Genomic DNA, 26,576 nt, shown 5'->3' with positions numbered 1-26,576 from the left:
CTGTGCAATCAGATTTGGTGGAAGCCAGTTCTGAGACATTTGTTGACAACCTGTTGATTTTTATTTGCACGTTTGGGTGTCTTGCAAAGAATCGGAGTGAACATTATGCGGCGGGGCCTGCACTCGCAGTCCTGTCTTGTTCAGTGCTTGAATGGACACATGGGGAGTGTTTGTGAATGGAACTGGGGTGAAGGTGATTTATGGGCCATATTTTGGACACCTTGGAACTGAACCTTGACCTGGGTGACGGATTGTTCTGCTAGCTTCAGTTAAATGGCACCACTAGCGTAAACATGCACACAGGAAAACCTTTATGTAATTCATAAAATTTCGGGATAAGTCTTGCCTACTTTGAAACGAACGCTTTAATTGAATCATCTTAACTCAACAAAAAGAGTTTCAGATTTTATGAAATGAGATTAGATTAATTGATAAGTATCGAGATTTACTCCATTGTCCCTGAAACAAATGATGACATCTCCCAAGTGTATTCTGTCTTTTTTGATTAAATGTATGGTCTTGAGGGGACATAAATCTGTCGTACAGATGGGTCACATGTTATTTTGGGGACTTTCCCTCCTTTAGGGTTCACGAGGCAAGACTTTGTGATCAAAGAATAAACATTTACTGTTTGGTCAAGTAAGGTTAGTGTAAGTTTAAAGAAAATGAAATGGAGCTTATGTTAAACTTTCAGGAGTGTGTGGCCCATGGAAAGAATTCAGTGAGTGAATGTGGGAGTATATGTCCGAATAAAAAGATAACATTACATAGCTGTGCGTGCATGCATGTGTGTGCGCGTGTGAGACAGTGTGAGAGAGAAAGAGAGAAAAAAAAACAGTATTTATGCAACCCAGGGTCAGAGGTTATCCTTTCTAAACCCCCACCCAACACACACAAATGCAAATTCCCATACATTCCTTTCTCTAATGACTTTTGTCTCCAAACTCCAAAAAGTGCTTATTTGAAAACCCAGAGGAAAAACAACATGAACAAGAATAGCTACTCTTTCTCTAGCGACTAATCCCGTGTCCCTCGCCATGGTAACATCCGGTCAACTGAAGGTTCAGGGGTCAGCAGGTGACCTCCACTGGTCCCATCTGGGCCAATGCAGCAACAGGATAATGATAGATTTTCTTGCAATATAAATAGAGAAACATCCGAATGTAATGCTCCTCACTAGTTGGCTAAAAACTGAATAGAAACGAACATGGAGAAAAAGTGTGTTAAACATTTAATGTGCTGTTTGTTTTTAAACGTACAATTTATTTTGAGGACTTGCATGAAAGGATTTTTTTTGTGTGGATGTATGCTAGTCATGATTGCCGTGCCTGATGTCACTCTGGTGACAAGGTTGCGTGTTGGTAAAGAGGTCAAACACCTTTGTGGTGTCTTTGGAAACAAGTTAAAAAAATGAAGTAACAGATGTGATGGACTATGCAGCTCCTATGCGCTCAAGCAGCCTGCACAGAGCAGTAAATTATATGGTGTACATCTCAAAGGCAGTCCGCAGAGTCTTTAACTGTGCATTCGACAGTAGATGTGATTTCTCCAGGTGTTTGGACACATGACTATCCCTCATATCATAACGATAAGCTGCTACCTTTAAAATTAAATTAAATCTCAAGAGGTTACTTTAAACGTGTTTCCATTGTTAAATTACAATTAACTCATTCATTGCCATTCCCAAATTTATTCGGGAAATTCAAATATGATGTGAAGCGCCATTCCCAAATTTGTTCGGGTTTTGGTTTTTCCTTGCTAGGAGGGGTGCCGATAAAGCGATGTTCAGACCTCTGGAAATGCTTTTTCTCTTCCACGAGGGGGCAAAATTTGCCATGTACAGTTGCCCCATTTGCACCTCATTTTACTCCAGACCCATATCATTTAGGAATTAACTCTTTTTTTCCTGATAAAAGAAGAGAGTCTAAGGTTTCTTACGCTGCATTAAATGTTTATGTAGTCCTCCTAAAACTCAATATTCTCTGGGTCCTGCAATTCAAGTGACAATGACAAAAACCCTGGTACTGGAGTGGACACATTTTTGCATGTCTGGCCGTGAATTAGTTAAAATGGTAAATGGGGTGCGCTATCATTGTATTTCCATCACACTATTGTCCAAACATCCAAATGACACATACATTGCATATTCACTAACCTGCCAATCCACAGTATTGAACTGGTGGCTTCCTGCAACTGTATTAACCTCTAAAACGCCCAAGAATTTTAATTTAAACTTGATGTACCTTATAATGAATCCAGATCTAAATTGTGGCCAAGAGTAAAATCTAATCCAAGTGGCTATCACATCTACTCCTGTTTTTAAATGCTTGTCATCCACATCTTCTTCTTCGGTATCTTCTCTGACTCTTTGTTTCATTGCCGAATTACATAATACTTTCACCATAATTGAACAGAAAGGCAAGAACCATAAACTTCTATATGCAAACAAAGGAGCATAGGTAAAATGCTGGACTCAAATAAAGATTGTACATTTGTATTGTCAATGCAAATTAAAGGCACCTGGTTCTGTTTCCTGAGTTAATCACAGTCAGCCATCGCAGCCCACTGCAAAGATCCGAGTGAAAAAAGGCACCCTCACACATTAGTTTTTGCGCACTGTGTAATTGAAATCAGTCTGTTGAAATAAGGGTGAGGTGCATAATATTATATTTACATGTAGTTTTGAACACTAAAATAGTTCTAGTGGTTTAACCGACTACATTGACACTGCAGGGTGTGATTGGATTGGATTTACCTTTATTAGTTTTGCAGTGGAGAAATTTACATTTCACAGCAGCAACATTATGAAAGAAAGATGAAAGGAAAGAAAGAAGTAGAAAAACAAAATACAGGAGCTGCTGTAAAGGCAACCACTCTTGCAACGCCAGCTTGAAGTCAAAAGAACAAAAAAACTAAATACCAAATAGTATGACAACACAAAGACAGAGTCACTCATTCTTAAGCACTTTCCATACCCTCTTTGTTACATGAAGCAGTTTTAAATGAAAGAGGAAATGATCAAAGCGTCGTTTTTACCAGCGGATATCGGACGTCATGGTGGAATGTCTACTACGTACAAGCTAAATGTTGAAAGCAAACATGCTGCTGCTCAATTCAGTTTATTTTTTTATTTTAATATTCTGTCAACTTTGTTTTTTTAATGATTTATGATTTATATCCAAATTGGAAAAAAATAAAATGATACAATGATAAGGGCATGTAAACATTTAATCAGTGAGATTAATTAATTATGGGATCTTAGAATCTTAATAGCATCTCTTTGGACAGACAATAGCAGGAGAAGTAAAGTATAAATAAACCAAGGTGTTTTAGTTAGAAACAACTTTGTGTTTAGATGAAAACAACCTCCTGTGAAGCAAAACATTACTTAAAAAAATTACGTGCATGGTGCCATGAAAATGCCCTCGGGTGCCAGTGAGGAGGAGGTGTAGAATCATTTACTTTGTGTGGTAATCTCCTTTGATTGGGTAAATGGAGAGGCTCATCTGACTGGGCTGTTCAGGACGTACTTATATTTCAACCGTATACAGGAAAATATGAATCGATCACGTTTTCACTTTTGATGCAAATAATCAGCAACAAAAAAGTTTTCTGTCACTCTCTCTCTCTCTCTCTCTTTCTTTCTCACACACACACACACACACACACGCGCACACACACACACACACACACACACACACACACACACACACACACACACACACACACACACACACACACACACACACACACACACACACACACATTCATGTTAACCCAAACTACATGTATCCCCTTGTGGACATGTACCTGCCAAGTTATAGCTCCCTCGGGTTCATTCTGTCATCTTGCCTACTTCTCTTCTGCCTCAAGGCTATGATTGGTCCTTCCTGTCATGTGCCGAGGTCAGGAGAAAGAAGCAAAGTAATATTATACACAAAAGTTAATATCTGGGTTAGGTCACAATATATTTTAAAACTTTCATCATGAAATAAACTAAATGTGTCAGGTTCTGGATTGAACTGAATAATTGATTTAAATAAATGATTTCAGACCGATAGGAAGAAATTGAGATGTGCAGTGGAGGCTCATCTATGCACCCATGCTGTGTAGAGTGAGCTACCCTCATGCGCTCACACGGTTAAAAGTGTTTCTGCAAGGATTTGCATTAATGTGTATGTGACACTGGTGTCCCCCCCCGCCCCCTGAGCACAAACGAGGTCTCACTGTGACACCTATTATCCACATGTAACATGACACACCACCAGGGAGAAAGACATGGTGAGAAGGGTGGGGGGGGGGGGGGTGTACGCATTTCCCCTTCAAGCGCCTGTTCGCCTCAGTATTGATTGTATCATAACATTCAACCATCTGTCTGAAACTGTACTACAGGTTCACTTTGTCTATCTGCTTGGCACACAAGGCCCTGACATATTTTGTGTCAATAGGGATTCAGGTTGGTCTTGGGAATAGCCTGCATCAACATAATGGAAGTCCCTAATAAAGTGTTTCTGTGATATATTTGCTCCAAAATGTAATCTGCACATATCAGTTCGAGTCTGGGGTCTTACCGAGAGAGATTCTTCTTAATGTATTCACTATTCAATATTAACGTAATTATTCGGGAATTGAAAATATGACGTTGAGCGCCATTGATGATTTTGTTCAGGTTTTGTTTTTTCTTGTTTAGGTGCCGATAAAGGCGTGGCCATGGCGTCTGGCAATGTTTTTTCTTTTCCACAAGGGGCAGCATTTCTTTTTTTCCGTGTTAGCGCTTTGTTTCAGCTTCAGCTGTTGTTAAAGCGCTATATAAACCAATATGTATATATTGCATTGTATTTTGGATATCCACCCTCATTTCAAGCTCATATAACTCCAGACCCATATAACTTGGTAATTAACTTGTTTTTATATTGTTTTGTTTTATGTTAAGTTTTCTTATGCTGTTTTGAATGTTTATGTCATCCTAATACTCTAATATTCTGTGCTTCCTAGAATTTGAGTGACAATGACAAAAACCCTGGCACTGGAGTGTCCTCATTTTTGTACATGTCTGGCAGTGAATGAGTTAATAGTACTTAGACATTTATTTTGATGTGAAAATACACATTTATGGCCTTCAGCAAAGTGACAATGCTAAAACAAGAAACCCCCCTTTAAATAAATAGTCTATATTTTTCCATTGACCCTTTGAACTTTTGAGTCACAAACACAGTGATTTTGCATGACTTTAGTTAGTTCACTGAACCAGGTAAACTCTAGCTGTACTCATTGATATGTACGATGTCTTCATGAAGACTGTGTGAATGATCAAACTGAATCAAACTGAGCTTCTAAACCCTGCTATACATAGATGAAAAGGTTTCTTCAGCCGTCATCTGTACTTCTTTGAAGGTGTCGGACGTTTCGCTTGTTGTCCAAGAAACTTCGGCAGCAAACTAAAGGCTTACTGGTAGTTTAGGCCCTATATACAGTAAAGTCTCGTTATATCGATATTCAAGGGAGTCCGAAAAAACATCGATATAACCGGGACTATCGATATATCCGACCCTGTTTGCATGTAATTTTCTCCGTGCGTGCATAGAAATAGTATCGATATAACCAGGACTATCGATATATCCGATATCGATATAACGAGACTTTACTGTATATATCCCTACTGTCCAGACATGGTTGTGCCGGACTCTGCTATGATAGGTCCCTGCTCTCAGGTTGGGGAGAGCAGAGGACTACTCCCTGCAGCTGCTCCACTGATTGTTCCTATTGTCTGACTAACGACTGGCCTGATTGCACCACTTTGACTGGTATCACCTCATCAGTATTAGTAATCCTATGTTGCCTAAGCAGGCTACCAAACCAAAAACCAAAAATAAACCAAACATTCTGAAGATACAAAAAGGAGAGGAGTAGCAGTACCTTACATTGCAGGAGTTTCTGAAAAACTACAGAGTCCTTTGGCAACACAAAATTCCTACTTATTTCAAACCGATAAACACTTTAAGGCAAAAATTGGTGCATCAAAAGATAGGCTGCCAAATGAAAAACAAAGTAATATAGTTTATTCAATACATTGTAAGAATGAAAATCGTAAAGAGCAGTACATTGGGGAGACGAAACAAATTCTCAAAGAAAGACTTTTTCAACATCGCAGGAATAATACTAGTGGGCCTCAATCGGCAGTACATATGCACCTAAAAGCTAGCAACCACTCATTTGATGACAATGAGGTTAAAATTTTAGCGAAAGAACATAGATGGTTTGAAAGGGGAGTAAAAGAAGCGATTTTCATAAAACAACTAAATCCTTCATTAAACCGGTTTGGTGGGGTGAGGTTCAATTTGGATCGTTCAAACAATAGCCTGCTTAGGCAACATAGGATTAGTAATACTGATGAGGTGATACCGGTCGAAGTGGGGCAATCAGGCCAGTCGTTAGTCAGACAATAGGAACAATCAGTGGAGTGGCAGGGAGTAGTCCGGCACCGCCATATATATATATATATATATATATATATATATATATATATATATATATATATATATATATATATATATATATATATATATATATATATATATATATATATATATATATATATATATATATATATATATATATATATATATAGGTCCTAAACTACCAGTAAGACTTTAGTTTGCTGATGAAGTTTCTAGGATAAGAAGCGAAACGTCCGACACCTTCAAAGAAGTACAGATGACAGCTGAAGAAACCTTTTCATCCATGGACCACTCCTGTACGACTGAGAGCTTACACAGACGGACCTGCTATACATAAACTATTGTGGCCACAGAACACAGCATCTGTCTCAAATGTACACAAGCTTTCACCCCTAAAAATGTCTGGTTGGTCATTGCAACAAAGAATGAAATCAATGCCGAGTGTAAAACAAAATGTGGCATTGTTTCTAAGTGTAACGGAGTTGTGCGCTTAGATTATTAAGTTATGAAGGAAGTGACGCAACGGCGCACAGTGTGGCACTATGTCCCGCCCATAGTTTCCAGAACAATCTCGAGGAGATTCAGGGTGAGTCGCAATTTTCTGTTGGTCTTGATTAACGCGCATTTTCATGACAATATCTTATTTTGTTTCCCCTTTTGTACTGTCTAGTGTTATCTAATTAGTTCCCTTATTCATTTCGAGTCCAGATTACTTTTTGTGTCATTATTTACTTCACGTTTTCTCGAGTGGAACTTTGGAGCATATGTGCTTTTCTATCGCAGTTAATCACAAGACGAAATCCATGCGACTTCACCCATCCCTTCTGCCATACTGTGTTGCAGGTAATAATTGTTTCATTTCGTTTTTATTGAACAATATTTAGTTTCTTGTGTCGTGTTTCATTTGCCCGTGAGTGTCCGTGGCGGGTTGAACTGCGCGCCAGCCATTACAAGCGCACCGCGTGTTCTGCCGAGTCTCCGCCCATGATGCGTTCAGGGACATCTTGTAAATAACAGGGAACTTGTGTTGTATTCTCTTTTTCTGTAAATAACCACTATACGATCACACGTTGTTCATTCTGTTTTGTTATCTACAATGTTTTGCATTTGAGAACAATCTCGAGGAGATTCAGGTTAATCACAAGACGAAATCCATGCGACTTCACCCATCCCTTCTGCCATACTGTGTTGCAGAAATAAAAGAAATAAAAAGACACATCCACGCGTCTCGTCTTCATTAATACGGCAGCATCGTGGAGATGAAGACAGTCACTGTTGTGACACCCGTCACATAAGGGTATGCAAAATTTAAATTTAAAATTCTTCTTTATACATTTTAAGCTACCATAACCTTTCCCCCCCATACCTATCTGACCTTCTTCACATATCTATTCCCTCTTGTTCCCTCAGATCCTCTTCCTCCCTCCACCTCTGTGTGCCCCCTGTCCATCTCAGCATGATAGGGGACATAGCTTTCAGATGCTCTGCCCCCAAACTCTGGAACTCACTTCCTCCCAACATTGGTAATATCCATTCTCTTCGCACCTTCAAATCCCATCTCAAAACCCACCTTTTTTTAAAGTGTGCATTATCTGTGTAGCTTTATCTCTTGTTTCTATTTATAATTGTATTTTATTTATTATTGTATCTATGTTTGCCCGTGACTGTAAAGTGTCCTTGAGAGCTTTGAAAGGTGCTTGAAATAAAATGTATTATTATTATTATTATTATTATTATTATTATTATTATTATTATTATTATTATTAAAACAAGGTTTGGTGCCACATATTGTCAGTGTTGTAGGTGTTATCACAGAGTAGCAAAGGTTGGTCTGAAGGAAGGTGTCAGTTAGGCTGCTGGGCGGTGGACGTGGTAAGACATTTGGAATAAGTAGGGGCTCCTTGGAGGGGGGTTGACTGGAGACATTCTAAGTTGCAATATCTGTTTTTCTTTCGGCCTGCTCAGGTTTCCTAAATGCTGCCAGCAACAAAACAATATGCTGCCAAAAAAGAGATGGAGCACAAGCCCAAGGTGTGTTTGTGTGTGTGTGTTGTGGGGTGTGAAGTAAGTCAAGGGAGTCTCGGGGGAGAGCAAGGGTGAAGGCAACTAAAGGTATAGGGGGTAAGTGCGGGTGGAAGTGAAAAGGATGAATTAATTTAGAGGGGAACTGTAAAATGAGACGACATATCAAATGCATCAGTAAAGAAGTGTCAATACACTATAATCAGGGAAATTGCAACTTTCACACAAAGGAGCAAATAATAAATCGGAGGGATTTAAAAAGGGGGTGTAGTCTGAAAGTCAAAGTAGCTCCTGTCTTTCTACTTCTTTCACTCTTTCCTTCAGTGGGAGCCGTCACAATAATGGATTGTCAGACTAAAGCCCGGAAACAAGAGGGCAAAGAAGTTGCCCAGGCAGGGGAGTCGGGGAAGGAGGGAGTAATTGTAGAAGGGAGGCCGTTTTGGACAGATGGGGGTGAACACACTAAGAGGTCTGCTATGCTTCCAAGACAATTTATTCCCTATTACAGAGTAGTGACAAAACATTGTGAGAGAGCAATTGTTATTCCAATGCTGAGATCACGCGATTGACTGTTTGCCATCTCAATTCTATTCCCTCCAAAATATTGTTTGTTATATTGAAATGTTGTTATTTTCAAATTAAAACTGCCCTAAAGTAAACAATGCGATGCAGCTTGCGCATGAAGAAATAATGTTGAGCATAATCAGAACCAGAATCTCTTTATTGGCTAAGTATGTAGAACACACAAGAAATTTGTCGGCGGTAGAACACGCTGCACTAGTATCATCATAGAAAAAGACATGACAAATACGTATGAAGGACACTAATCAAGGCTAATCAAATAAAATAAAATCTAATCGAATATAATCTATTATAATTGAATTCCTTCATGTTAGTGGTACCTCTCAGGAAAAACTGTGAGACAATGTGCAAAGTATCAAGCAGACAGTGGTTCAAGTGAGAAGCCAGCTGGAGCTACAATGCAAAAAGGCACTATACAGTTATATTTGGGTTACTATTTACAGGGTTAATGACTCGGGGGTAGAATCTGTTTAAATGTCTGTTGGATTTGGTGCGCATGGATCTGTAGCACCGTAGGCACTGTAGGCAGGGTGCGGAGGGTTTTTCCGTGCCTTTGTCTTGTTTCTTGCAGTGTGCTTAACTCGTCGAGAGCATTGAAGAGCTCCCAATATACAGGAATGGCCCAACGTTGGATACATCATCGAGAACTTTTAACAGTTCTGAACGTCCCTTGGCTGGAAAAATGAACTGACAATAACACATTCTGGACTACGAAAGATGGAAAAAGAAACGAAGGAAGACTTGTTAGAGAGACCACCTCAATAAGTAATGGAACAGAAGCGCCAGGACAGATGAGGAAAATCTCAGATGGCTGATGTCCACATTCAAAAAGAAATTTTCGATTTGTGTAGCTGATTGATGGAAGAAACAGCTCTCGATATGTTGCATTGTACATCTACACCACCTCAATCTAAAAATGAGCTGTCATACCAAAAAAAAGAATGGTTTTAGTTTCTTGCAAAATTCTGCTTGGACACTTAATGCTCATGAATATTCTTTGGCATCTCTCGTAATATCTTTGAAGAAGTTACAATGTATCTTGGCCCGGTAAGTATTTTGAGCAAATTTTTCCTGGCCCACATGTGAACTGGTCATTTGTGGCTTTGCATGGCTTCAGGCTGCATGGAGTGTGAAACTCACTTGATCCGCACAACTCATCATTGCTCATCAGGAGGAAATGAAAGTCTGTATTTAAATGTACTACAGTATTTAGAAACAGTGTGTGATCACCCCTTAACGCCAATGACAGTTGGTTCTTCTCTGGTGTTGTTTCTACACTGCCAACCAAATATCAGGGTATGGATATCTTTGAATGTAATTTCAATGTTATTGAATCTGAGCTGCAACTGCTTTCCGAGAGGGTGGTTGTTGGTCTTAATAAACAGAAGGATCGTCTGTGTTGATTCCCTCTCTGTTCCTCTACACCCCACCACCCCCAGCCAGTCTTAGTACAAGTGTTTGATGTATATTTGATGGATCCCGATATCCCTGCCTATTTTTCCCTTGCGGACAATACAGGATCAATAGGGTGCGTACGTGTGAGCAGGTCCGGGTGTTTTTGTCAGAGAAGAACAGAGATGAGATACTGGCTGAAAGTGATGTGAATGCAATATCGTCCAGCTGTAAGATAGAGAAGATGAACCACACAAGACTACCCAATCCTACAGAGAGTTGGTCCGTACAATCAGGCGTTATTGGATTTAATGGAAAGGTATGTGGATCATCCTGTAATTTCCCTGGAGCTTTACCTCAACAATGAAAAGAATGAAAACAAAAGAGAACCTACGAGAATTGGGTAACTGGAAACACATTGATGCAAAATATGGAAGTAAAGAACAAATTTAAATATAGTTTTAAATAGTTTGCATGACATCCTTAGAGAAAGCAGGAAGTCAGGAAATGACTGATTTGTTGCTTGTTTGTAGACCTTACATATTTATTTTTCTTTATTATTTTTTTGGATTGGATTGGATTGGATATGCCTTTATTAGTCTCACAGTGGAGAAATTTACATTTCACAGCAGCAAAGTGATGAAAGGAATGAAAGTAGAAAAACAAAATACATGAGCCACTCATTCCACTCACGAGTTCTTCCTCAGGCCTTGTGAGTCCCCTTGGCCAGTTTGCTCACTATATGATTTTGCTCTACACCCAGTCCCTTGAACAGATACGCTTGGATGTTTCTTTCCCCCACGGTCTCTGACAGCCTGCGCACTTGAAAATGCCTCTCTCTACCATTTTGTGTAATACTAAAACAATGTCTATTTTGCTTCCAGTCATTTCTCCCACAAAGACCTCGGGGACACCCAAGCAAACATGTGTTACATCGCATGTGTTACAGCCTTTACTCCTCTCTGAGAAAGGCAGGATGCTGCAATACCTCTAGAATGAAGTGATGGTGCCTTTGGGCTTCTTAGCCATTTCAAATGCAACCAAACAAGGGCCCCAAGGAAAGCTTTGAAACAATAGAACTCCTTTTTTTCTGGGCATTGATTCAAGTAAGTATTTTTTTTTCTCCCCCCCTGTGAAACAGCTCCGGCAGGACCCTTCGAATAAAGTTTAACACAGACAAGGAGCATGTTTAGTTCAAACGCTGGGCGAAACAAGCCACTCACCATCACTGGTGTGGTGTAAACATATTTGTCGTCGCATCTGTGTATTAAGTGTACATCACCCACTGCAATCCCATCATAGTTAGATGTTTTCTGATGGATTATTACTTGGATAGACAGTACGAAGTAACACATTTATTGGCAGAGCTATTGTTTGCGTATGTCTGCAAAGGAAGAAAGACAGCCAGGAGTCTAATGAATTTATAATTTCATGGTGGGTGTGGAATGCAGCTTTTTATTTTTCCTCCACAAGTATGAACAATGTCTCTTCCTCATCCACGGATTTCTTACCTCAATTATTTTCAGAAGTCAAACAAGATTAATATCCACCAGCGGCCCGATAGTTGAGTAGTTAGCACGCCGACTTCTCAGCGGGGAGGTCGTGAGTTCAAGGCCTGATCCAGTCTCCCTCTGCGGAGTTTGCATGTTCTCCCCGGGCCCGTGTGGATTTTCTACGGGTCCTCTGGCTTCCTCCCACGTTCCAAAAACATGCATGACAGGCTGATTGAACACTACAAATTGTTTCTAAGTGTGAATGTGAGAGTGACCGGTTGTTTGTCTCCGTGTACCCTGCGATTGGCTGGGAAATCAATTAAGGGTGTCTCCCGCCTCGTGCCCGAAGACGGCTGGGATAGGACCCACCACCCCCCGCGACCCTAGTGAGGATGAAGCGGTCTGGAAAATGGATGGATGGATGAATATCTATCCGTTGCAGCAAGCTGTCATTTGAAAAAAACATGTAAAAAGAAGCTGTCTGTTATATTCCCATCAACTTGTGATGGACTGATGTCAGAGTGTTGTCTGCTGGGGAAATAAGTCACATCTCAAGAAGTTCAATAAATGCCTCTAACACTAAATATATTAGGTCCCTACAAGGTCTAAAAAAATGCGTTGGCCAAAAACTCATTTCATGTATCACCATTACGTGTATAAAAGCATAAATAACTTGATTACCTATTTTTTCAAAATGTGCTGATTGATAGGCTCATCAAACAGGACCAACATATTCAATGAAATCTGTTTTATAAAGTAATTGGTCAAAATTCCATTCAATGTTAGAGCCCACCATCTTTTGCCCTTGTTTCTTAAGAGGTGACTGTTAATTCCTCCACAGTCGCTTACCATCACTGAAAGCTGCTAGGTGCGACGGCCATGTAACATTCCTGACCTAAAACGGCTGTTAAGGAGACGCCAGTGAATTAATGTTACTCATGTGTACACAGCCCAAACTGAATTCCTGCAGCCTCTTAAACCCTCTTTCTTCATAAATCTGTCAAATCTCGCTCCAAAAGTGTCCAAATTCCCCCACTGAGCAATTAAACAAAGGTTATTTCAGTCAGCACCACTCACAAAGAGAAAGTTCGAAAGACCCATTGCTACACGTAACTAGCATTGTCAGTTACCTTGAAAAAATAACTTAGTCATACCCTAGTCATAAAATTCTCCTCAGTGTCGGTTTAGTATACATGTATTTTGAAATGTGATTTTAGTCTTATCTTGAATACTTCATAGCAGGGGTGTCCAAACTCGGACCTCAAAGGCCGACGTCCTGTCTCTTTCCCAGCTCTCCCAGGAGCAACAAATCTGATTCAAATAATCTGAAATTTTCTAATGCTCCTTCAAAGTTGACTGATCTGAATCAGGAGAAATGGAAAACAGACAGGAGAGTGGCCCTCCAGGGATTGAGCTGGACCTGCCTGATTTATTGGATCGCTTTGCCCCCAAGAATAGTGAACCGTCAAATCTGTTGTTACTGAATCATGATTCTGAATGATGAAGAAAATTCCCCATTATTCCATTGTGCATAATACATATTGATATTGAAGAACTGCTATCTTTCCGACATCATAAACACTATTTCCTCAAATTAAAACCTTTTCCGTATTGACTACAGTCTTATCAGATCATCATGCTCTAAAGATGGAAGTGCTTCTGCATAATTCATCATTTAAAGCTGGTGATCTCAATGTTTGAAATGTCGAAGATTTGGACCACCAGACTTTCACCAATGAGGCTAACCCTTCAAACAATCTACTTAAAGGACAACCAATGTCACTTTTTTGTTTCCTAAGTGACATCAGAAAAACGTTTTATAGCATCTAAAATACCCAAAACACGCAGTATGATATTTTTAGTCAAATGCAAAACACCAATAAAAATGACTTAAAGTGTCTAAAAAGTACTTCAATTTAAAATCGGAAGTGGCCAGTTTCAGAAGGTCCTGCCCCCATGTTCGTGGTGTCACGGCAAGACGTCTTGCCTTGTTCGAGAATCAAAACAATGGCTTCAGATTCGGAGAATATGCGTGTTACTCATCCAGTTATGAATATGATTCAAATAGTTCTGAAGAAGAAAGCATACATGTTAGCAATCGATTAAAGAATTTATTCCGTGTCATTTTGAGGCATCAGGGGTGGTAAATGTCGCACCCAAAAAAGGCAGAAAATGGCGACAAAGTCGTGTAAGGAATTAATCAGCCCGTTTCCACATGCTGATTAATTCCTTACATGGAGCTTTGTCGCCCTCTTCTGCCTCTTTTTGGTCCTACACGACGTTTTCAGACCAAAGTACAGCAAAATGCATTGACGTGATGGAAGGATTGCTACAATGTGTCCTTTTTTCGGTCAGGGGCGTTCCTTCAGTGACATAGGGTGAGGACTCGTCACCAATTCAAAAACTTCCGGAATATTCAGCGTGAGTCTTAAAACGTAAAATATAGCTATGTGCGGTGGAATCTTTGTAAAATACGCTCAGTAGAAGTCATTTGAAGCCATTTTACAAATTATGGACACAACTTGTCCGGAGACGTTGATTGTCCTTTAAACTGTTCATTTTTTCTCATATGTTTCGAAATCTACTTCTTTCATTCCTTTCATCTTCCTTTCATAATTTTGCTGCTGTGAAATGCAAATTTCTCCACTGCAAGATTAATAAAGCCTTATCCAATCCAATCCAAAAATCAAAGACAACATTTATTATTTGTTATTTTTCCCCTTCAAATATTTCCAATATGTATTGTGCATTTCTACTTTTTTTAGAATGACAAATACAAAATTTATTTTTCTCTTTGCCTGACACACACACGCACACACACACACACACACACACACACACACACACACACACACACACACACACACACACACACACACACACACACACACACACGCACACACACACACACACACACACACACACACACACACACACACACACACACACACACACACACACACACACACACACACACACACACTGCAGCCATACAACACTTATAATCAACTGTAATATCCTGTTGTTTCGGATTATTCTCAGAATGCCAGCAGCCTAATCCTCATCATGCTGACTAAATCCACTTAAATTGCTTGCAATCATTGCCTTGTGCAAAGGGTCCCAGCACAAAAGAAATATATTCCGGATATAAATTCTCTGGTGTGGGCCTGCAAATAGTGTGGAAGAGGTAGTAACACACGGCTTGGTGAAAAATGCATTTGCTGAAGATGATGTACAGAGCCTGTGCCTCATAATTACTAAAAAGCTGAAACTAAATACCTGAACCGTCTTTGATAGAGCATTATTTAAGAAGCTAACAGTGCTGACCCTTAATGTGATTGTCTGAGTGCACTGTATTCAATATATTTTTTTTACTAGTATGTGGTACATTTAGATGGTCCCGTATCCAAAATAGTATCTCTAATTCACGTTGAGCCTAAACAACCCATATCCTCTTCAACAGACTGCTGTTTATGTTTCAACCCAGCCAGACATACTGTGTTTCTCTTACAGCCATCACATAGCAAATTCAAACTGGTTAGAGAACAGAGGCACAAGGGCAGGAAATCAGAGAAATTTGAGTTGGTGCATGGGTGGCCGGAAGTACAATGTTGAATTCTAAAAACGAGCCCAGAAAGGTTAGGGGGTACAGGAGAAGAAGAGGAAGATGGTGTCATGGAGAGATTGATGGTGCTTAGGGCCAGATCGTTCCAGGGAGGGAGAGTTGAGCACCAAAAATGATGAGAAACAGTAGTGGAAGTGAGGAGGGAAGGAAAATTAGTCAGTGGAAGAGGTGAACGAGATGGAAGAGGAGAACAGATGTGGAGAGAAGACACAGGATGGGTGGGTTGGGACCTCGGGGTTACATTCCTGAAGCGCAACCATCCTGGTACTGCTCCTCTCCCCAATGTAAACACAGAATGGAGAGGAGGGCTAACAATCTGTCACATAATTAGGGAAAGATTAATGCCTCAGACTGGGAGTCAATTCAGGAAGATGTTATGGACAAAGATGTGAGTAAGTATTTGACACATCACATGATGAGGCATTGTGACTGTTTGAATTCAATGTTCCACCTTTTGCCTTTTACAATCTGTTTCACCCCATTCAGTCATTCCTGGCCCTGCCTACTACAAACTGATATTTAAAATAAACCTTACTCCTTGCATTGCTTAAAAATTAGATCATTTGCTGGGGTGCTCAAACTTTGCTGAGCATATACTGTACTGTCGTTGTGTTCCAAAAACTTATTTTGATTGATAATTGGTGCCCTTGCGACATCTGCTGGCCATATGAGGCGATGCAGCTCTTTCAATGACTGAGTTGCGATGCGAAGCAGGCCCGAGATTAAAAAAAACTCAAAATCTATTTCACAAGGAGAGTATAGTCATTGAACAAATGCTTATTAGTGTGCATCGTAAGATAATTTGAAATTTGAAAATATTTTGATTTCCTTAAACGCAGACAATTTCATAAAATACACAAAGGAGGTTACTTCATCAATCTTGCATGTAATTGACAGACAGTATTTTGATACCTGAAGTAGAACCCTGTCGATGTAGAACATTTGAGAATGAAAGCCTATTTCATATTTGTCTTCACAATAGTTATAAAGAAGAAACAAGAACACGCGTACAGTATACAGTATTATCACCTACGGAGGCATGTGCAAAACAAGGACATGCACCATTTTCAAATTGCAAATAGAACAATATATTAAATACCGATGACTCACATACAAGCAGGGCAATTGTGTAAATCATACTTACATCAAACGTCATCGCAAAATACACTAAAAACGTGCCAATTTAGTAACAAGTTACGTATCTTACGTAAAATGCGTAGAATTCCGGAATAATGGAATCACGTGACTTGTGATTTCGGTGTTTCATAGCAACCACGCTAGTGTTGTTTTGCTGGAGCACGGCAGTGCACTGCATGCAACAGTTTGCGCGACTTTGCTCCACGGATTGCAATTTTTTTTGGGGGGGGGCAGAGTTGTATGTGGCTGAGCACTATGAAAGTGTTTTTGCCTCCATGAAACAACGCCATCGCTAATCTGCGGACGTGAGTATTCTTTGATTGAGGCAGCGTGCTAACCATAGCTAGCTTCTTTAGTCACTACGGCTGCGCTAAATCACCGTTATCATTCTAATTGCAATGAAACCAATTGATAACTTCTACTTGTATCTACTTGTATGATTATTCGTTGAAAGCAGTACAGTTTATGCTCATCAGACGTGTATATAATGTGAGTTATTCACACTTTAATGTTTTTTTTACCACACTACGATTGTTAAATTTAAAAACATAATTTAATGCATGTTGGTCTGCACGATCAAATAATCAACTGTTACTCACGAAAACAGACAACCGCTGTCATATTAATGTACCAATAGCCTCAGCAAGCCAAGACTATGCTCGTGACGTTCGATCTGTACACGTAAAACGCAGTACCAACCAGGTTTGCACTCCAACTTTAATCCACAGTAAACTCGAATTGGCTCCAGCTCCCCATTGGATCTTAATGAGGACATGCACATGCATGATGGAAGAAGCTTGAAGTTTTGAAATAATTTCAAAATGAATTGCAACTACATTACTACACAATAAATAAAATAGCTAAAACACTGATGGTTATTGTTGTACAGGCACCTTTGCATTCCAATTTATTAGATTGTGCATTACGTCACATGTGTTTATCCAAGCTATTCACATAATTTTGGGTATTGTGAAATTCAACATTACCTCCTTGTGTCTCATATAGGAAATGACTCAGCAACCAATCGATGGCCGTAAGAAGTTCATTCTTACCACTACGGGAAACTTCTATGAACTAAAGCCACCGACCCTCTTGAATGACAGCCCAGAGCTCAACAATTTCTTGGATGATGGGGACCAATTTGTCTTGTCCATCACCAGACATGAAAGTGATCTTCACCTGTCAAATAAGGTACCACAAACGTCATCCATCAGAAAGAAATATACGAGAATTTGTCTATAGGCAGTTGCAAACATATTTCCGATTTAAATGAATTCCGTTTTCTTCATCAGATCGAAGCATTGGAAGCAGGCCAAGAAAAAGTGTTGGTGTTCTTCAAGCTCTACCCCACAGTGATCACAGTGGAGAACCTTCACCAGAGCATCCTCGTATCATCAATGCTGGACTCCCCTATTAACACTCTATACCAGGCTGTGAGACGGGTCTTTGCACCGGTGCTGCTGAAGGATGAACACTGGCGTTCGGTGTTTGATCCCAAGCTTGCGAGTTTACTCAGTGAGTTGGAGCTGGGTCTGGGCTCAGTGATCCGCCAGTCAGGATCACAACCGCCTGACTTGAAAAGAGGACACTCGGAAGAAGATGTTTTGGGTATGTGCACACAGACCATTGAGTTGTATGTTTCAATGGCCAATGTCCGGTGAGTGAAGTATACCAGAAATACATTTTCTTGGACAGAAATCAATTTTTTGAATGACACATCCAAATGACATGTAAGAAAGTACCTGTGACGGTTTCTTCACTAATTCATATGACGTTTTATACATGTCTAACTTGTGCAGGTATTCTTACACCCAATGATGAGTTCCTGTATTGGGCGGATGTATCGCAGTCTGCAAAGAAGTCCAATGTGAAAGAAAGGGCTGCATATTTCACTGAACAATTCAACCTTATAGAGAAGGTATGCAACTTTTATATTCAAGCATTTTCTGACAAGGGTAACAATGATTATGTTGTTTACAATCCACTTAGACTTTGTGGGTAAAATAAAAAAAGTTCATGAAGATCATGAATCATGAAGATGTTCCTTACAAATATGATGATTTTAATCAAAGCAAGACAAAATCATGCAAAATATTGTTTCTCCATCAGGAGTATTGTGGTCTTGATGGCCTGTCTTTGTCGGATGTTCTGGATCTAGTGGAGCAGAGTAGAGACACACTCGATGGTGTGTGGCGGCAGATTGATTACGACCCTTATCCAGAAACACGCATGGTCCGACTGATGGATGTTATTGGTGAGAATTAGCCTCACTATCTAGCTTTTCAGAGGGAAAAATGACTTTTGTAAACAAACACTTTCGATTACTACCGTATTTTCCGGTGTACAAGGCGCACCCAAAAGCCTTAATTTGCTTATACTGTACGTGTATGTGAAGTAATATTGAGCCACAACAGCTCTTGCAACGACTGTTAGCAGCCATCAACTCCATTTCTCCCCACAGAAGAAGTAGTGCGTAATCCCAGCCTCGACTGTAGCGCCTTATAATGTGGTGTGCCTTATATTTGGAAAACTTTTAGATATTTATATATTGTATTTGGAAAACCTTTTTTTTATTCATTAAAGGTGCGGCTTATAGTCTGGTGCGCCTTTTATATGGAAAAAGTTTGAAAATACACCATTCATTGGTATAATACACCATTCATTGGCCTGACACTCTGGTGCGCCTTATATTCCAGGAAATACGGTATATAATTTTTTACAAAGTAAGAATCAAAGTTAGGTTGCAAACATACTTTTTTTTGTCTTGAATTACATTTTTGGCTGTAGTGTAAGAATGTTTTATTGTATAAGAGTACATTTTTATGAGTAATTTCTACTCAAAGAATTAATTAATCAATCCATCTATTTATGTATTTATTTATTATGTATTATTATTTATTTATTATTTATTTATGTATTTATTAATGTACTGTATGTATTTGTGTGTGTGTGCGTGTGTGTGTGTGTGTGTGTGTGTGTGTGTGTGTGTGTGTGTGTGTGTGTGTGTGTGTGTGTGTGTGTGTATGCATGTATGCATGCATGCTTGCATTTATTTATCTATTTATGTATCTGTTTATTTATTCATCTATTTATTCATTCATGTATTTATTTTTTATTTAGAGGAATATGTTTTTTATGCTTTTATGTTTTTTTTTTATAGTCACATCATGTCTCATTTCTTTTAAATATTTGAGGTGGAGCCCTCGGACGATTTGTCCAGAAGAAACTCAGTGATCCCAAGATTTTCGAGCAGCCATTTATGTCTGTGAGTGAGAGCTGGAAAACAGGCATTGCTATCTGTGAACATTGGGTTGCAGCTTGTGAACATCTGACTGGACAGGTGTGGGAATGTTTGAAATAGTGAATAACACGAATGATGAAATATTTTTTTATATTGGCTTGAGTGACAAATATTTTCAAAACAATTGACCATTTTCAATGTCTTTTTCTTTTTGTTATCTTTTAAAAATGTTACTGCCAGGTCTGGAAGAGACATGCCCCTCATCCCTGGAAGGGAAACAAACACTGCCCGCAAATGCTCCATTGCCTTGGCAAACGATTGGATGAGGTATAATGCATCGATTCAACCTATCAATCCACCTACCTGGATCTGAGTATCGTTTGAATGTTTTTCACATTGCTATTTAGAGCTTGTCTCTATTAGTTGAGTATGGAATTGACTTTCTCCATCAGGTGGTGTCTTTGCGGATTTCCCATGAGAAACTGCTGCGTTTATTACCGGCAGGAAAGCAGCAGGCTCTGAATTCAGATTGTGTTTTTGAGCCCTTTTCTGGCCTTAACCCTCTCCAGTACAACCCCTACACCGAGGTTAGTTGAGTAGAATGGTTATATACATGTGAACCGACTAAAATGCATACACAATAGTAAGGATGCATTTACAGTTATACAGTAAAGTCTCGCTATATCGATATCGGATATATCGATAGTCCCGGTTATATCGATACTATTTCTATGCACGCAGGGAGAAAATTACATGCAAACAGGGTCGGATATATCGATAGTCCCGGTTATATCGATATTTTTTCGGACTCCCTTGAATATCGATATAACGAGACTTTACTGTATTTATATTTGTGACAGTATTAAATCAAACATTATTATTTGTCTTCCTCGATTCAAATTTTTGTTGTATGTTTTTGTAGCCCCTTTGGAGAGCAGCTGTGGCCCAGTTTGAACGCATCATGGCCCCTTCAGAGCGGGAGGTGGCTGTCAGACTAAAGAGCTACATCGCTGACGTACAAGACAACCCACAACAGGTTGTGTAACAGCTCCGAATAAAGTACAGCCTACTCTTGGTTAACTTTAATGTGTGCTCACGACAATTACTCTCTGTAGCTGTTGCAGGTGTTTCAAAAGCACAAGGAGTTAATCCGGCGCCCTACCATCAGAAAAGAGCTGCAGCCTGAGAGAGACACTCTATTGGCAAGACTTCTTGACTACAACAAAGGTGAACTTGTCTATTTCTGTCACTGTTTATCACAAAAAATATCTCAATTTTGAAATGCTCTTTTTTTGCAAAACAAAGAATGAAGAAACAACATTTTAGATCCTATGTAAGATATGTCTTTTTTTAACTTTCATGAAAACATTTTGTTACTTGTCTCTTAACCCCTTTGATAGGGTTGAAGACAGACTTTGAGAATCGCTGCCATGGAACTCCAGGAGAGAAGACCGGCCCACTTATAGGGAGAAACCTCTCCGATGTGGTCAATAGAATTATCTGGGTCCAGCACATCATACACAAGGTGAATGAATTATAATAACTGTATAGTACTCTGAAAAGACGTCTGTGTAAGCTCTCAGTCGTACAGGAGTGGTCCATCGATGAAAATGTTTCTACAGCCGTCATCTGTACTTCTTTGATCTGTACTTCAAAGAACTACAGATGACGGCTGAAGAAACCTTTTCATCAATACTCTGAAAAGACAAAGTTTGCACACTTTTTTTCTGATTGTACACAAGTATTAAACCCCTGCATCTCTGAATACAGGGAACATAAAACCTTAATCGAAGGAAAATACACATAGACCGCTGGGGGATATATTCCTCCCAGAAAATTGTAATATATATGCGGGTGTCCACTGTACAGTATATGTTTTATTTTGTTGTGGTTATTGCAGTGAGTACAGCTTTTTTTAATGATACAAATTGTGATAAATCCGTGAAAAGGATAAGAAAGCCTTTAATAGTCTCTGAATGGGGAAATTTGCAATCTACAGCAGAAAAGTGGAAATGGGTGGTGATGCACACAATGAAATACTAAAATATAGTTAACTCATTCGCTCCCATTCCTGAATTATTTCGGGAATTGAAAAGTGTGATATGGAGTGCCATTCCCGAATTTGTTCCGGTTTTGGTTTCGCTTGCAGGGGGTGCCGATAAAGCACTGGTCAGACCTCTGGCAATGTTTTTCCCTTTCACAAGGGGACAGCATTTGCCTTTTGTCTATGTTAGCCATTTCTTACAGCTTCAACTGTTGTTAAAGCACTATATAAATCAATAAGTATGTAGTTTATTATTTTGGACAGCCACCCCCATTTCAAGCTCAGATAACTCTTAATCCATATAACTTTGAAATTAATTCTTTTTTTCTGATGAAAGAAGAGAGTCTAAGGTTTCTTATGCTGAATTGAATGGTTATATAGTCCTAAAACTCAATATTCTGTGGGTCCTGCAATTTGAATGAAAATGACAAAAATCCTGGCACTGGAGTAGACACATTTTTGCACATTGTCTGGTAGTGAATGAGTTCTGGAACTACACACTTGATCAACAGATTCTACAACAATGCGCTTGTGCTTTCTTCCCTGCATTAGGTGGAGGACTGTGTCCGCATCGGCGAGGCTCTGCTGTCAGATCTGTCAGCGTTCAAAGGTTTTGTTCATTTCTGTGATGACTCGCTGGAAGTTTTGAGGGTTTATGAACAGGAACTGTTTGAGGACTGGTCCAGAGATGTATTGTCTCGTCTGGCGGATTCCAAGTCAGGACTCAGGTGAGACACGGTGAACCTTTTGTCAAATAATTCATAAAACAAACAAAAAAGACAACATTCTGCATGTAGGGCTCCAGACTCACATTCTTTCACAAATGTCAAGTTTTTTTTATCCCCAAACTTAAAAATTATGAGCAGCTGAAAAAAAGTATATATATTATGGATGGATGGATGGATGGATAGATGGATGGACGGACGGGCAGATGGATGTGGACGGATGGATATGGATGGATGGATGGATGGATAGATAGATAGATAGATAGATAGATAGATAGATAGATAGATAGATAGATAGATGCCATTTCAAGTTTGAGGACCATTTAGTGGCAGTCCGTAGCCTTGAACACAATGTGCGCTGATATATTCCACATAATCTTTGTTCCTTTAGTCTCCAGGCGAGTGATAGAGTGATGGAACTGGATCATGCAGATGGCAGGTTGAAGATCCATTACTCTGACCGATTGGTCAGTCTGCTCAGGGAGGTCAGACAGCTAGCGGCTCTGGGCTTTGCTATTCCTGCGAAGATCCAACTGGCCGCCAATACCGCAGACAAGTTCCATCGGCAGGCCATTGTCCTCAAACAGGTGATTTTTTTTCTTCTTCTTTTCATTTAGATCGAGCCGACCTAATAACACAACTCTGTTTTGTTATATAGGTGGCAAACTTCTACAACACCATTGACCAGCAAATGATCCCTTCTCAGAGACCAATGATGCTCACACTTGCTTTGGCTTTTGAGCAAGTCATCAAGGTCATACTAGCCTGTTCAAGCAACATCAACTATTCTTGCACATATCCAGGAATAACATGAAGTCTTTATGCCACACAAAGAATGTATCATTTTTCATTTGTGGATAGCTGAAAATTATGCAACACGTGGTGTTTGTGTTGGGCTACCGTCTGTGAGGAATGTCATGGCAATGATACAAATGCTACTGTCCTTATCACGAGCAAGTGGATTTATGTTTATGCTCAAATAACTGCATAATTCTCTCTCTAACTGTATCAGGGTGATTATTATGTAATAATATAACATGTTATCTCATCTTACGTCTCTCTTCTCTTTACAGAATCCTCGCTCTCAATCAAAAGAATCTGGCAGTAAACTGCACATCACTTGGAACAATCCTCAAGAGCTAGAAGTTTACATCTCCAAATTGCAGTCTGCCACTGAGAAACTCTCCACTGAGAACAGGAAGCTGCGCAAATGGCACACAGATTTTACAGACAAGGTTGGACTGTACCGTGATGCATGTATCTCTTGGCTCATAATTTGACCCGTTCTTTATGTACTGTAGGTATTTGCAGACCATATCTCATCATTGGCTTTCTGTTTATATTTGTGTGTGTTGCCAAGGTGGTGACATTGATGAATGTCGACTTACTGAGACATCAACAACGGTGGAAAGAAGGCCTGCAGGAACTCCGCACTGGCTTTGCCACTCTGGAGGCCCAGGTCATGATTGCTTGTGTGTGTTTGTGTGTGTGCGTGCGCGTGTGTGTGTGTCCATTTTCGTGAAGTTAATGTATTGTTGTGCTTCATTGAGGCTGAAGTATTTTGGAAAACCTTTTTTTCCATTCAACAAATATAACCTGTGTATTTTGAAATTCAGGGCTTTAGGTCTGATGACATGCAGGCATGGCGGCAGCACTGGAATCATCAGCTATACAAGGCGCTTGAACACCAGTATCAGACTGGATTGGAAGCTCTGAACAAGAACCTACCCGAAATACATATTGACCTTACTTTCAGGTGATTGCCACATCTTTGATGTCATCCACTTGTCCTTTGTTCCGTTTCAAATATACAGGCTATACTCAGGAAATTAGAATATCGTGCAAAAGTTCATTCTTTAGTAATTAATCTTAAACGGTGAAATGAATCTATTATTTTGACTCATCACATGCATTGCAAGACATAAGAATGTTGATTATGGCTTACAGCTTATGAAAACGGCAAAATCAGAGTCTCAAAAAATGTAAATGTCCCATGAAATAAACAGAAAAATGAGTATAAATAAATGAAATGCCAGCCAACATAAAACTATAAACATTTTGTGCACTCAGTATTTGGTTGCCCCCCCATTTGTCTGAATCACTGCTTCAAGGTTGCGATTGAAGCATCCTGGTCTTCCATAACACCTCAACAGTGCCACAGGCTGATATCATCCATGCCACGCTGCATTGAAGCAGTAATTCAGGCAAATGGGGGTTCAACCGAGTACTGAGTACGCAAAATGATTAACTTTTCTGATGACCCACGTTCCACTTATTTAAACTCATTTTTCAGGTTATTTCATGGGACGTTCCAATTTTTTTAGACTTTGATTTTGCAGTTTTCACAAACTGTAAGACATAATATTCAAAATTCTAACAAATAAAATCTTGAAATATCTTGCAATGCATGTTCTGGGTCTAAATAATAGATTTGTTTCACCTTTTAAGCGAATTACTTAAATGAAAGAACTTTTTCACAATATTCTAATTTTCTGAGTATTAACTGTACATTTTCTGTGTCCTTTTTTCTGAGCAGACAGGGCCGGTTGCAGTTCCAACCGCCATTTGAGGAAATACGAGCACGTTATTACAGAGAGATGAAGAGGTTCATCTCAATCCCGAACCAATTCAAAGGAGTCAGTGCACCGGGTGATGTGGTTATCTTTGGTGCTATGATTGAGAGGAACGCTTTTGGTTTCCTCACCATCTTCAATAAGGCAGAGGACCTCTTTAGCCGCTTGCTGGATATTCAAAACAAGTATAAGGTGCCTGAACATTTACAACCCCTTACGAAAGAAAATATATTGCAATATATTGGAAGATATCATGCAATACATGAAGTAATACATTTTCATATGTGGGATTTTATATTTATATTTTCTAATACATTTCAATATATGGATAGACACTTATGTGTATATATTGATAAATGTATTTTAAAAAGTGTTGCAATTGAGACCAAAATGGGGCAATGCATTTTTCACATGTAATACCTGTAGTTCATCTTTATATTTTGCAACATATAGCAATACAAGTACATATAATCATGTATATATTTTAATTACATAATCTGATAGTCAGGTACGGAACACTTCAATTTAAATAATTTAAACTTTCACTAGTGAAAAGTGTACGCTGTTGGATGTCTTTTGTCGACACTTATTAAGCTATCTTTGAAAGGGAGAGCCTAACCCTTCTTTGTGTCCATTTTTTATGTAGTCAGCATTATTATAATGTAATTTCTCCTTTCTAGTACGGTTGAATTTAAAACGAGGACTCATGTACAGCTCAGAGTTTTTGATTATGTTGTGTGTGTCTTTGTTTTGTTGGATTTGCTTCTTCAGGAGTGGGTGGTTCTCGGTCAGGTCGATTTGGAGAAGTTAGTAGGGCAACATCTGACCTCTGTGCAGGATTGGGAAATAAATTTCAAAGCTCTGAAAGCCAGAGGAAAAGAATCCGAACGCCTACCCAGGTACACAAAACAACAAGTTAATTCTTCAATTCTCTGTATACTTATATAAACCGATAAAAGCCAACGATTCACAATTGCGGGAATCGCCCTTCATCCTGCATTGGGTGTGGGGAATTGGGCATTTCAACAATGGGTATACCATATGAACTAATAACTTTCCTGAATGCATATGCATGTCTTTGATGGTTGTCAGCCAGGAGAAGGTTGACTGTGTCACAGTTAACTGTGAGCCGTTGAAAACAGCCATCGATAGGCTGATCCAGAGACTCTTTGACTTGCTGCTTCTGTCTCTTCGGAAGTCGATACAAGGTAGAAGGCCTAATAAATCAATTAATCAATAAATCCAACCAGGAGATGTTTTAAATATTTCTGTTTACCCTTTTGT

The 26,576-nt window shown here is 39.4% G+C and overlaps 1 protein-coding gene across 1 annotated transcript in view; it reads left to right on the top strand.

Annotated features, from left to right (window-relative positions):
• Positions 1–16,876: 16,876 nt before the first annotated feature.
• The window catches only part of dync2h1 (dynein cytoplasmic 2 heavy chain 1), a 76,642-nt gene continuing 66,942 nt past the window's right edge, over positions 16,877–26,576 (top strand). Inside the window, exons 1-20 of the mRNA XM_089013457.1 lie at positions 16,877–17,014; positions 17,715–17,900; positions 18,002–18,317; positions 18,509–18,627; positions 18,819–18,963; positions 19,904–20,049; positions 20,191–20,277; positions 20,403–20,537; positions 20,873–20,986; positions 21,066–21,177; positions 21,351–21,475; positions 22,547–22,722; positions 23,111–23,306; positions 23,378–23,473; positions 23,793–23,954; positions 24,080–24,178; positions 24,336–24,475; positions 25,256–25,484; positions 26,064–26,191; positions 26,385–26,500. Coding sequence (XP_088869583.1) covers positions 17,718–17,900; positions 18,002–18,317; positions 18,509–18,627; positions 18,819–18,963; positions 19,904–20,049; positions 20,191–20,277; positions 20,403–20,537; positions 20,873–20,986; positions 21,066–21,177; positions 21,351–21,475; positions 22,547–22,722; positions 23,111–23,306; positions 23,378–23,473; positions 23,793–23,954; positions 24,080–24,178; positions 24,336–24,475; positions 25,256–25,484; positions 26,064–26,191; positions 26,385–26,500 — 2,824 coding nt within the window. The 5' untranslated portion in view covers positions 16,877–17,014; positions 17,715–17,717. The remainder of the gene's footprint in view (positions 17,015–17,714; positions 17,901–18,001; positions 18,318–18,508; positions 18,628–18,818; positions 18,964–19,903; positions 20,050–20,190; positions 20,278–20,402; positions 20,538–20,872; positions 20,987–21,065; positions 21,178–21,350; positions 21,476–22,546; positions 22,723–23,110; positions 23,307–23,377; positions 23,474–23,792; positions 23,955–24,079; positions 24,179–24,335; positions 24,476–25,255; positions 25,485–26,063; positions 26,192–26,384; positions 26,501–26,576) is intronic.

This window comes from Hippocampus bargibanti, linkage group LG14 (genome assembly GCF_051943395.1).
Source record: "Hippocampus bargibanti isolate YZ-2025 linkage group LG14, ASM5194339v1, whole genome shotgun sequence".
Taxonomy (NCBI): Eukaryota; Metazoa; Chordata; class Actinopteri; order Syngnathiformes; family Syngnathidae; genus Hippocampus; species Hippocampus bargibanti.
The sequence above is the reverse complement of the archived record's forward strand: the minus strand, read 5'-3'. Positions and strand labels throughout refer to the sequence as shown.